Consider the following 12,667-nt stretch of genomic DNA (forward strand, 5'->3'; position numbering starts at 1 on the left):
ACTGGCTGCTCCGTTTGCACGTAGCTATCTCCTCATCATCTAGGGCTCAGTTCACAAGTCAGCACCTCAAAGGGACTTTTCTTGATGCACCCCCATCACTTTATATTCTTTATCCCACTACCTTATTTTATTTTCTTCAGAGCACTTAAGGCTACCTGAAATTCTTACGTATTTATTTCCTTGTTTACATTAATTCATGGAGCTTACATTCTAGTGGGGTGAGACACAATATGTATACATACCTATATACATACATAAATAATGTTAGGTGATAATACATGTTATGAAAAAAACAAAGCAGGCTAAGAGAGACAGAGATAAGGGGCCAGTTGAGCAGAGACCTGAAGGAAATAAGGCATGGTCTGTGTAGATATCTGGGGGAAGAGCCTTCCAGATGGAATAGCAAGTGCAAAGGCCTTGATGCAGGAGCATGCTTGCCCTGATTGTGGAACAGCAAGAAGGTTATTGTGCGAAGGAGGCATGGGGAGGGGTAGTTTGATCGCTCAGGGCTTTGTAGGCTTTGGTTAAGGACTTTGGTTTTAAATCTGAGTGAGGGTCCTCCTTGGTGGCGCAGTGGTTAAGAATCTGCCTGCCAATGCAGGGGACACGGGTTCGATCCCTGGTCCGGGAAGATCCCACATGTCGTGGAGTGACTAAGCCTGTGCACCACAACTACTGAGCCTGTGTCTAGAGCCCGTGAGCCACAGCTACTGAAGCCCGCGCCTAGAGCCTGTGCTCCGCAACAACAGAAGCCACTTCAATGAGAAGCCCGGGCACAGCAACAAAGAGTAGCCCCCGCTTGCAGCAACTAGAGAAAGCCTGCACATAGCAACGAGGACCCAACACAGCCAAAAATAAATAAATTAAAAAAAATAAATTTATAATAAAATAAAAAATATAAAAAAGGCTCATTCTGACTGCTGGTGGAATACAGGGCATGGGGGACAAGGGTGCAAGCTCTCCCAAGGGTGATTAATTTGTCCTAGTTTACCTGGGATTTTCCTGATTGTAGCATCAAAAGTCCTATGTCCTGGAAACTCCCTCAGTCCCAGGCAAACAGGGATGGTTGATCACTCTAAAGGGAGACCAGGTGAGAGAGGGTGGTACTTGTATTAAAGTGATGGTGATGGAAAAATGGTCAGATTCTGGGTATGTTTTGAAAGCAAAGCCTAAAGATTTTGCTACTGGAGTGAATGTGGGTGTGAGAGAATGAAGGGCGTCAAGGGTGACTGTCAGGTTTTTGGCCTGAACAACTGGAGGGAGAGAGTTGCCATTTACAGAGAGGAGGAGGCTGGAGTAGGTTTTGGAGATGGACCATCAGGAGTTTGGTTTTGGACATGGTAGTTTGAGATAACTTAACAGACTGGCAAGGAGGGATGTCAGCCAGGCTTTTGGGAGTATGAGTCTAAAGTCCTGAGGAATGGTCTGGGCTGGAGGTACAACGTTGAGAGTTGACAGTATAGATATGATAGATATGCTATTTAAAGCCATGAGTCTGGGTGAGATCACTGAGGGAATGAATGTGGACAGAGGGCTGAGGACTGAGCCCTAGGGCACCTGACATTTAGAGATCAGGGAAAAGAGGAGAAACTAGCAAAGGAGACTGAAAAGCAGAAGCCAGTGAGGTAGAGCCCAGAGTAAGTGGAACCTGGAAAGAAATCTGTGCTCATTAGTGCCCCAAGTCCCATGCTGGGGGCTTAAAGAGGGAAGTACTTAGATGGTGCCCAGAAGCTGAGCTAGGCCTAGTGGTGCAACCTTCAGGGAGGCACACGTGGGTTTAGTTAGTGGAGGGCTTTCTAACTGAGCTGCCCATAAATGGATCAAGCTGCTTCAGGAGGTGTGGGCAAGTCCCTGACCCAAGCAATTCCCCAGGGATTAGTGCTCGGTAGGGGAGATCTGCCTCTAGGGCTCAATCATGTGCTGGGAGTTGGACTAGACAACTCTCAAAGTGCCTTCAAACTGGAGACGGTGTGATTCTAGGAAGCCAACTGAAAGAACTTTGTCACAGAGTAGGGGGTGTTGAGCCGAGCCTTGAAGGATAAGTAGGTGTTCAGTGGGGGGAGAGTGGGGAGGGGCACTCCTAGGTGGAGAAGCAGTGTGAGCAAAGCTCCAGAGATGTGAATAAGCAGGGTCTGTTAAGCAGGGTCTGGTCAGAAGGGAAAGGTGTGTGAAGGATGGGGAGGAAGGTGAAGCTGAAAAGACATGTAGGGCCAGATGGTGGGGAGCTCCCATAGGGCCTGATGCCCCGGAAGCACTTGCCAATACTTGTTGAAGGAAGGTAATGAAACAGAAACAAAAGAGAAATTGTAAGAGCCAAGGAAGGAGGTGTTGACCACATAGCTCCCTTGAGCGGGTTGTCTCCTGACAAGTCAGTCATAGCTGACTTGACGGCAGGGCTGCCCACTGCTCTGGGTGCTCCCTGCCCAGGGATCCATCAACTGTTCCTTAAAGCCTAGGGACAAAATAAGCCCCCGAGGAATCTAGGGCCCTTCCCTGGGGGCTGCTCTGTGGGTCAGAGGTAGGGGGCCGACAATTCAGAGGGTGGGTCAGTCCCTGGTAGAAGCAGTAGAGATGCACTATGCCTAGGAAACACCACTGGTAGAGTCTGTTCCTTCCATTAGACTTCACAAGCGTTGCCCTTGGATGCTCAGTGTTCAGAACTCGGTGACCCACCTTTAGGGAACAGTGGGGTCTGGGCATTCTGGGGACTCCTATTGGCTAGACAGATGGGTAGGTGAGCTCCCTCTCCCCAGAGCCATCGGCCAGCTAGGTACCAAGGTTTGACCTTATGGATTCACAAAGGGAGGACCTCAGCCTCCCTGGAGGTAAATGTGCTCCCTCCCCGGTGGTAAATGTGCTCCCTCCCCAAATCCCTGCCCCTTGCTTTATGACCTAGGCTTGGGGGCACTCAGGGAAGACCTTTTGCATGGATGGGGGTGATGGCTGCCTGCGTGGAAGCATGCTTAGGACAGGGTTTCCTCTAGAAAACTATGGATTTCTTGAGGGCATAGACCATGTCTCTCTGCCGGCCCAGCGGGGGTACCACAAATACCCCAGGACATCACAGCTGAACGGTTAGGGGTGTGGTGGAATGGGATGGGACATTGGTGTCCCGTCAACTGGTAAACTTTTACTTTCTTGATGGGTTTTGCCTTTAGTGAGGCTTCTCGTCCTGATGGATTGGATGGGGCCAGGGTTGGGAACCAGAGGCTTGAGTAAGCCTGGGCAGGTCGTGCCCCTCTAGACCTAGCTTCCCTTATCTGTGAAGAGCGAAAGGTGGCCTCTTAACCTCCCTGGAAATCCTGCTTTGACTGAATAAAAGAATGATAAGGCCAGTCAATGAGGAGAAAAGGCAGGAATGCAGAGAGTGGTTAAGTGGAGGGAACGATTGGTGAAAGGGTTGAGGAGAGGAATGAGAAACAGCTGAGACCCCAAGCTACAACTATCAGTCAGCTTGCTTTTTTTCTTATTGCCTTCCTTAGTGTGGGTGTCACTGTACTTTGGATTCCTGGGGCTGTGTTCTGTGATAACTGGCGGCTGCATTCTCTTTCTGCACTGGAGGAAGAACCTGTGGCGGGAAGAGCGTGCCCAGGAGTGGATGGAGGTGATGCGAGCGGCCACATTTACCTACAGCCCGCTGTTGTACTGGATTAACAAGCGACGGCACTATGGCATGAACGCAGCCATCAACACGGGCCCTCCCCCTGATGCCACCAAGACCGAGACTGACACCCAGAATTCAGATCACCCGTGGGAGTTGGATGTCCCTGAGAGCAGGAGCTATGCTACTCAAGACAGCAGCCCCAAGGTGGAGGCCCCCAGCCCCCTGCAACGTGCAGTGCAGCTGATCCCACAGCAGCCCCTACCTTCCCCAGTGCCGCGGCCCCAGGCCAGCCCCCCACTCCCGATTCCCATTTTTCAGGAGGTGCCCTTTGCCTTCTCGCTGTGTAACCTACCCCCGATGCTGAACCACTCAGCCTCCTACCCTTTGGCCACCTGTCCTGAAAGGAACGTCCACTTCCATTCCCTCCCCACACTGGCCCAGAGGGACCACTGCTTAAATGCCAAGCTGTCTGCTTCAGAATTGTAGCCTCCTCTCACTGAGGATGGGAGCTGGAGGTAGCGGGGCAGTGCAGGAAATGGAGCTGACCTCAGGGAGGTGGTACTGACACAGAGGCCAGGGCCCATCTAGATGCCACATAATCAAAGATTTAAAAAAGTACAAGGCTCCCTTGTGTCTCATTTGCTGTTAGGAGGGAAAATGTCTGAGGGGGGCACTTTGCAAACCAAGCTGAAGGTCAGAGTCTCACCAATACCAATGGGAACTGAGGGTTGGCTGTGGGGAGACACGCTGAACCAGTACTTGTGATGGGCTCAACATCCCTCTATCCAGTATTTAAGAACAAAACCGTATGCCAGCCCCTGGGCTATGTACCCAAAGGCACTGCCATTCTGTGGGACATTAAGCACAGTTGCGACAAGAGTGACAGCCACTGAGGATGCATGAGCGATGGTGATTGGTAGTGGCCAAAACAAGTCAGTATGAAACCCATGAGCCACACTGCACTGCTGCTGGAACTGCATTCTTTGTTAACATCTAAGATGTATTGCGTTCTTGTGTGGTTGTCTACATTATTTCTAATACAAGAACACTGCCAAACAGATATCACAATCCTTTTCTTACAGATGAAGTTTCCAAGGGCATTTGCCATATCATTTTTATGTTGCAGAGCAAGGTCTCAAATTTATGTCTGTCTAGCATCAAATTTCCTGATCTTCCCACCATATACCATGGTGTCCATTCCCTAATGATGTCTTGTTTGAAGACACTTGGAAAATGATTTATTGTGTGTGTGGGGTGTAATTAACTTGGTTCAAGGATTGGCTTGGGGGAAGGGCTGGTCAATGAACCTCCTAAAAAATGTATTTTTTTTTCTTTAATCTTTCTCAAAGGGATTCATGGCCTCTCCCAAAGTTAAGATCCACTGTGTGCAAATATTAATTTTTGTACCTTCTGGAAACTATTCTAAAAGGAGAGACAAAGATAATACTGGCTATTTGGTCCCAGTTCAAAGATAAGAAAACCCAGCTCTGCTCCAGGATATAAAATTTTCCCTTTCACTTTGGAAATAAGAAAATCATCTTACCATATTTGTAAATGAGCTAAGCTTTTTTCCTCCTGAGAGGAAAGGCCACCCAGATGGTGTGTGTGTGTGAGTATGTGTGCAATCTCAGAATCTAGCGGTCATGTAGAGCTATTAAAAACTTTTTTTCCTGTGTGTGAAAAAAGCCCAGCCCCTCCCTATATGACCCCTTATCTTGAAATGGATTTCAAGCCTTTTTCCTTCTTTTTTTCCAAAGACATTGGAATATTTCTTGTAAACATGCTCTTACATTGAATCTCAAAATAAAAAACAGGCGTAAGTGGAACTTCTCTGGTTGATACAGAGGCAGGGGCTCACTCTTCCCTCATCCTGCTCCCTTCCCACCCTGCACATGCCAAAACAGGCTTCATTTCTTCAGGCCAAATTGGGCGGATCTTCAGGCAGATTCTTCAACGTTACTTTCTGTCCACCATCTGTTAGGCTTTGCATTCAAAAGGAGGAAGGAGTCCATAAAAATAGGGATCAAAGCAGATTTTTTTCTTAGTAATTGGGGGGATGGGGGGGCGAGGCTTTAATCACAGACACAGTGAGAGAAAAAAGAAATGTTTTATTTAAATTAAAATTGTTTTATTACTGATATTAAATTAGCAAAGCCCAAATCAAGTGATGGAAATCTTGAATTCCCTCCCTAAACAGAACCAAAATTGCTTAAACATTACCAAAATAGCTCCACTTAAGCAAAGTAGATTTACATTTCTTAATATGAGAAAAAAACAAGGTAGGTTAGGTTCGTATAACAAACAGTACACGCTCTATAAAGTCCTAGGAATACCCAAATGTGTTCTGGTTTGGATATGAAAGAGGGGACCATATCAAACTGGCATTGGTAAGCAAGCCAATGAGGTGTAGCAAACAAAAGCTGTTACTAAAAACAACTCAACAGCAGGCCATATGAGTATGAGCCCATCACAGTCAAAATCTTCAACTGTGACCGGCAAGACCAACATGGGGGGCGCGGGGGCGCACAGATGTGGTTATGTCCAGCGATATAACGTGAGGGGGAACGCCAAAGGAAGGGAAAGCAACCAGCAGCAGGTGAAGGGTGTCCACTCTTCAGCTGTGCTGTATCAGACACAATCCTAAGAGCCAGGCCCTTCTCGGCCTTTAAGACGACACTACAGTCATCCCTAAGCCAGGTTCTCTCTTCTTTTGGTTCTTCTCTTCCTATAATACATTGCCTCTCTGATTTATGGGGGAGGCTCTCTAGGTAAACATTATACCAGATAGAAGGCGAAAGAAAAACAGGACCAAGAAGACATGCTTTGGGTAACTCAGGAAAGCAGCAGGAGGAGCTGCCGGAGTGAAAAGGTAAAAGCATTTGAAACGAAAACCAAAACCAAACTCACTACTACTACCTAGCCTTCCTCTCAGGGCTGAGGTGTGGTAGGTGAGGCTTGATTACAGATCGACACAAGTCATAGGTTGGATAAGTTAAGACAACTTTCAAATAAAAATCCCTAATTAATACTGAATGATATACGCTTATAAGAATTCTTTTTTTAAGCCAATGAACATGCTCAACTTAGAACAAAGGAGTTCAAGATGTCCTAGTTCTGCCTGGGAGATATGGCACTTTCCCAGGCGGTGTGGCAAGGGTACTCACAGGTCTGAGGGTGCAGCAGGAACACCTCTGCCAAATCTGGTGGGGAGAGGATGGAACCATCCAGCTGGCTCAGGGATGATGGTAGGTGGCGGACAAGCTTCAGGTGGGAAGAATGGAGGCTAAACTAAAAAGCACAGCTGATGCAAAAGAAAAGTATATACGAAGAGTTAAGGTGTCCTCAAAGTATTTGCCTATGAAGAAGAATTTGAAACTAAAAAGGACAAGTTACATTACCCTCAAGTATACTTCATATAAATCAGTTCTCAAAAAAATACCTTCCAGGTACAGACATACTATTTATGGTACAGTACATATAAATATAGCAGTATAATTCAATTTATTGCTAGAATTTTATTTGGTTGTTACAAAATCTGCAAGGGTATATATATTAAAAAGGGGGGGGGGCATGAAAGGCAGCCAGAAGAGTAGGTTATCTTCAAGTTACCTAAAGTGCCAGGCTAATTTTATACTATATTTAAACCTTTCCAAGAAAGTAAAATAGCATAGGTAGGCAAAGGAATTGTTTGAGAGAGAGAAATAGAGCGAGAAGCATAAGCCATAATGAGGTAAGCAGACACGTTCATGGGAAAAGACTTCATCCCACTTTAACTAAATTTTAATATCTCTAGGAAAAAAAACCAAGGTTAGCCAACACCGAGCTGAACATCATATAAAAAAAAAAAACATCCCTTAAATATTTAAGGGTGCTCCACTGCATCCATGGCTAACAGGGCAACTTGGACAAAGTTAAAATGGAAACAAGGTTTACTAAAGAAGTCTGAAAGCTTCTCTAGTTTCTCCCTGACTTGGCCTACAGCACAGTTAAGTTTTGCAGAGTTTTCCTTTTGTGTTGCCTGAAGATTGCTTCTAAGATCAACACAGCACACACAGAGGTGACATGGAGGAATAATTCCTTCCAGTTCAGGGACCTTTAGTAGCAGGGCTACAGAAGTATTTAATGGGAGAAGTACTGCACTTGCTTGTATTAGATTTGCTGCCACCACGTGAAGCCCCCCGCCCTAGGCCTGCCTGCCATGTTTGGCAACCTCCGGACAGAAAGCCTCTAGCTATTTCTGAGCTGTAATTGCAAGGAAACCTAATATGATTTCAGGTGTTTCATTTCACAACCTTTTTTGGCCTTAGTCAGCCCACAGAAGAACATATTAGGTTCTTGGTTAGGCCCCAGGTAAAATCTCAAGAAGTTTCCTGGATCAAAATTAGAGGCAGAGCTTTCCTCTATAGTTCCTGAGTAGCCAGGCTGAGACAGTGGCCGAGGGACTGCAGCCCTGCCATTCAGAATGGAGACAGTATCAGAGGTGAAAGTCAGTTACGGCTTAAAGGTAGACTTGAGTGGATGCGTGGGGGAAGATAATCTAGTTCACTCAGGGAGGAAATGTAGCTCCCACTGGATAACTTTTTATGCTCATAAACCCTGAAACAGGATTAAAAGAGAGAAAATCCCCAACAAGACTTCTCTGGTTCACAGGTTGGGAGGAGCTGAGAGGATAGACCAAAGAGCCAGAATCCTGAGCCTGGAGGCAGCACCGTACCCACAGTGTCCACTCCCTAAATCTACTCCCCCAGCACCAGGCCAAACCCCATGGCAGCACCCAAAGAGGATGTCTTAAGGAGATGGGGACACAGCTTCAAGCTGCTACCAGATCAGATTAGCAATTTTTAACAGCAAGTCATTTGTTCACGTCCTGTTTCAAACCATTCTTCCTACTTCCCACAAAATATGCACAACTCTTTCTTTCATTTTAAATATTTACAAACAGAAAAGGTCTATCTGTTAAAGGAAAGACATTTTCTGAGTCTGTATAAAGTGCAGCTAATTTAAGGCAAATTTATGCGAAATATAAAAGGTGGCTTATTCTCTCTATATACACATTTTCCAGTTTTAAAAGATAAGGTCTCCTCCCCTCAAAAAAAAAGGAAAGAGAAAAAAAGAGGGCTTGACTTTTTTTCTGGCAATTTTAAAATTAAGATCCTACTGGTTTAAGGAAATCATAGATTTCTGAGTAGCCTATTATAAGTAAAATGGTCTTTTTTAAAAAAATAACTTTTAGCTTTTTCAAACAAGTTAAAAGGTGGCAATGTGTCTGCTACTGTAGTTTGGAGGACTGGAGGATTGATGGGTAGGTAGAAGGGTTGTTTTTGTTAGCTGAGTAGATATTAGGTAGTCCAGGGCATACATCCATTTCTAAAATAAGCCTGATGAGGCTAGACACCTAAAGCTACTCTTAGCTCCAGGAATGAGTATCTTCCATCTCCATCAGAATCAAACTCCCTCAAACGCTCTGGTTCTGGCACAGCAGAATGTAAGGAGTCCCAGATTTCCTGGTAGGTCAGCTTCCCATCCACATCCTGCCCAGTCTTATGGAATAAATCCTGAAGATCTGTTAAAAAGGAATTACAAAAAAATGTATATGTCTATACATATAACTAAATTTAGTTAACAGTTTAAGAAGTAGTCTCAACAGAATTTAAAGCACTGAAAGAAAAGCTACTTTGCAGACTTTGTTCCCAAAAGGTAAAGTTTAAGATCTCACTAAATCTGAAAGACTAATTCTTGATCCTTTAAGAATGAGAGGAACACTGTAGGGCACTATCGTCCCAAAATAGAATCAGTGACAGATAATCACAGGAGAAGTGAATGGACTGGCTTTCTCTCTGTTCAGGGCTGTTCTTTTAGATTTTCCAGATTTTATTCTTATGTTGAAGGGGTCGAAAGGACTGTAGAAGCCTAAAGAGCTAACTGATAGGAGCTCTGATAGCCTATAAAACAGACTACGTATGGCATATTGTCAGTTCAACAGTTACTATATAACCCAGCAATTCCATTCCTAGGGTATGTACTCAAGAGAAATGAAAACATGTTGTCTACACAAAAAGTTGTATACATATGTTCATAGCTTCATTGTTCCTAATAGTCAAAAAGTGGAAACAACCCAAATGTCCATCAACTAATGAAAGGATAAACAAAATGCAGTATATCCGTAGGATGGACTATTATTCAGTCATAAAAAGGAATGAAATATTGCTGCACGCCACAACATGCATGCCAACCTTGAAAACATTATGCTAAGTGAAAGGAGCATATTGAAAGAAAGAAGCATACATAAGACCACGTATTATGATTCCACTTATATGAAACACCCAGAATAGGCAAATCCAAAGAGACAGTGGTTGAGAGATTAGTGGTTTCCAGGGGTGGGGGCAGGGGGATAACAGGGTGTAACTGTTCTCTCTTGGAGACTGACCCCCTCCCCGACCCAAGAGAGGGCCCTATAATAAATACCTAGGAGGGCCGATTGTTTACACAACGTCTAAAAAGGGCTTGAATGTGTCCCCACTGAATGACTTAGTGGATTCAGTCTCTAATACCAGAGGACAGTACTATCAAGCAATTTTGTAGACAAGCTTTTGGGTAAGTCCCTACTTTTAGTCCTAAGAGAGCCCCAACAAAGCAGCTAAATAAAGTCTCAAAAGCTCTCCGAAAAGCCAGAAAAGCAGTGAGACACTTGTTCCCAATGCCTGCCACCAAGTGGCTAGCTGGAAAATGTTTGTGTGTGTGTACATGGGGCATGAGTTTATAGAGCATGCTATGTACTCTACAGCAGTATTCAAATAAAAATCTGATTGGTGCCTCAGGTCATTTATAAAATGTAGTCATTCAAAAGTGTATAAGGTCTATGTTAGGGATTAAAGTATAAATGTTAAATTGGCTATTTCTTAATCTGCTCTAACAGTCTTTCCTCCTTTTATTCTCATCAATTCTTGATGTAATAATGAAGAGTAGGAGGAGGCAACTTGTGTTGCCAATAAACACAACTGAACACTCTCTTGTCTCTCCAGAAAACAGAAAAAAAAAATTGGGGACAGGGAAAAAAGTAATTGCATTTAAATGACAATATAAATTTAAGCCTTCTATGCTTTAAAAGCATTAATTGTAGCCTGTAGACAACTCATTCACTTAACAAATATTCACATGTACCAGGCACTAGACTAGGGGCTGGGAGTGAAGTTAAATGTTATAGGTCCCCAGGAAATTACAACGGAGTGACACGTGCAAATGTAAGATATTATGAGTGCATACACAGGAGGAGCCTAATCCAGTCCTGGGAGGTAAGAAAATGTTTCCTGGTGGAAAGGTATCTAAACTGAGGTGAAGAGCCAGGCAGAGATAGGGTGACAGGAATGGGTGATTTTTCAGGCAGTTAGCAAGTGCAAAAACAGGAGACCAAACACCACGAAGAGGGATGGAACACACACTGTTGGAAGCAAGGCAAGCACATTTCTCTGTGAATCATATCCTTCCTACTAAAGTTCTTCTTGCTGATTTTCAGCCAAAGGACCCCTCATTTTCGGAGGGCTCTGACAAATAGGGTCAACTTTTACTTTATTTTGCTAATCTCACAGTATTGTGTTTGCTTGCTTGTCTTCTCCACTAGACTGTTATATCCATGAAGAAAGTGAGAATGATTCTTATACTGTATTCTTACTGCTTACACTGGGTCCAACTAGGCACTCATTGAATGAATGAAGAAGACTCTAAAATACATTCATAGAGAGATAATATAGTGCAGTGTGGTTAAGAGTGCAAACTTCAGCGTCAAACTGCCTTGGTGTGAATTTTGCCTCAACCAATTATTTGCTATGTGGACTTAGGTAGTTTCCCGATCAGTAAAATGGGTATAATACATGAATGTTGACAGTCCCAGGTTTGTTATCAGGATTATATGATATAATGCATATCAAGTATCTGGCCTATAGGAAGTGCTCAATCAATGTTAGATATCATTCTTTATCTTACAAGTTAAAAAAGTCAGAAAGTTATAACTTTGAGCACTTCCTCTATCACTCCATAATATAAAAATTTACCTTCGATGCTAGAAATTCCTGGTAGGGAGACAGGCCTTAGCTGGGCAGCTTTCTCAGTCTGGCCTCCAAGAGACCGTGGGAATTTTGGCAATGCTGATGGCTTTGATGTGAAACTCTGAACTTGCTCTGTAACAAACAATACAGTTTTAGTATTACTAATGTGACACCAAGTTAAACCAGTATTGAAGGTCCTAACCTTTTAGGACAAATTCATATGTACTTAATTTAAGAGAAACAGCTGAGAATTAAGTAGCATAGTGACTACATGAAGTTAAAGATACGAGTTGAGATGTTTTGTGGGTAAGTGAAGATCAATCAATATTATGTAACATTAAGGTTTGAAGCCGTGGTCCCACTGGATGCTCTTATAGTACAAGTTAGCATTCCACATGTTTAGAGGTTGAGAGTTCAAGCAGCAAGTGAGAAAAGCATTGCGTATTTGACATCCTAGGAGCTGTGCTATGAGCCCGATCTGGGGGTATGTGCCACCAGACCAGCTGGTGCTGAAAGAGTGCTAACATACGATTATGTAGCACAGTGTTAGGGCAAGGCCTCCCACTGTACTTTGTCTCTCACTTAAAAGAGAATAAGAGAAGTTGTATTGCTTTCCCCAAAATGAAAAATACTTGTGGGAGGGTAGGGGTCAAAACCAACATAATCTAATGCCGTGGTTACATCCTCATAGAGCAGCACCAGCAGAGGTTGATGCACCTGCTAATATCGATTAGGTTATGTCTCTGACTAAAGCCAAAGGCCCTTCCAACCCAATGATCCCATTGTTATTTGTTAATGGTTTTTCAGAAGGACTAATATTTAAGTAAATTTTTATGCATTTACAGAAATGAAGACTCCCGTAAACAACATTTAGGGCTGGTTTAATACATGCTACGACAGTAATGTTTTTGCCTATAATTGGATGCAGACAGCATGGAGAAGTCTATTTCCAGCTAAACATTACCCATTTTTCCCTTAATAGACTGGAGTACAAATCATGTGCAAAATGGGCTTTTTCTAA

General features: G+C 43.9%; 2 protein-coding genes across 4 annotated transcripts in view; one reads left to right on the top strand and one right to left on the bottom strand.

Annotated features, from left to right (window-relative positions):
• Positions 1 to 2,724: 2,724 nt before the first annotated feature.
• TEX38 (testis expressed 38) lies at positions 2,725 to 4,218 on the top strand. Its single transcript, XM_036832452.1, has 2 exons — positions 2,725 to 2,825; positions 3,483 to 4,218. Exons 1-2 carry the CDS (start codon positions 2,789 to 2,791, stop codon positions 4,088 to 4,090), a joined length of 645 nt encoding a protein of 214 aa, XP_036688347.1. The 5' UTR covers positions 2,725 to 2,788; the 3' UTR covers positions 4,091 to 4,218.
• A 1,474-nt stretch (positions 4,219 to 5,692) lies between these two features.
• The window catches only part of EFCAB14 (EF-hand calcium binding domain 14), a 36,606-nt gene continuing 29,631 nt past the window's right edge, over positions 5,693 to 12,667 (bottom strand). For all 3 annotated transcript variants that reach the window (XM_036859216.1, XM_036859200.1, XM_036859208.1), the window contains 2 exons: positions 11,653 to 11,778; positions 5,693 to 9,167 (listed from right to left, as the gene is read on the bottom strand). In XM_036859216.1, the coding sequence (XP_036715111.1) occupies positions 8,992 to 9,167; positions 11,653 to 11,778 (302 nt within the window). In that variant the 3' untranslated portion in view covers positions 5,693 to 8,991. The remainder of the gene's footprint in view (positions 9,168 to 11,652; positions 11,779 to 12,667) is intronic.

The sequence above is a fragment of the Balaenoptera musculus genome, chromosome 1 (genome assembly GCF_009873245.2).
Source record: "Balaenoptera musculus isolate JJ_BM4_2016_0621 chromosome 1, mBalMus1.pri.v3, whole genome shotgun sequence".
Classification (NCBI taxonomy): Eukaryota; Metazoa; Chordata; class Mammalia; order Artiodactyla; family Balaenopteridae; genus Balaenoptera; species Balaenoptera musculus.

Bases quoted from the DNA above. Each gene is read 5' to 3' on its own strand.
- TEX38 (XM_036832452.1), top strand. From the start codon at position 2,789: ATGGATTCACAAAGGGAGGACCTCAGCCTCCCTGGAG. The intron at 2,826-3,482 runs GTAAATGTGCTC...TGCCTTCCTTAG, and splicing joins GGACCTCAGCCTCCCTGGAG to TGTGGGTGTCACTGTACTTT.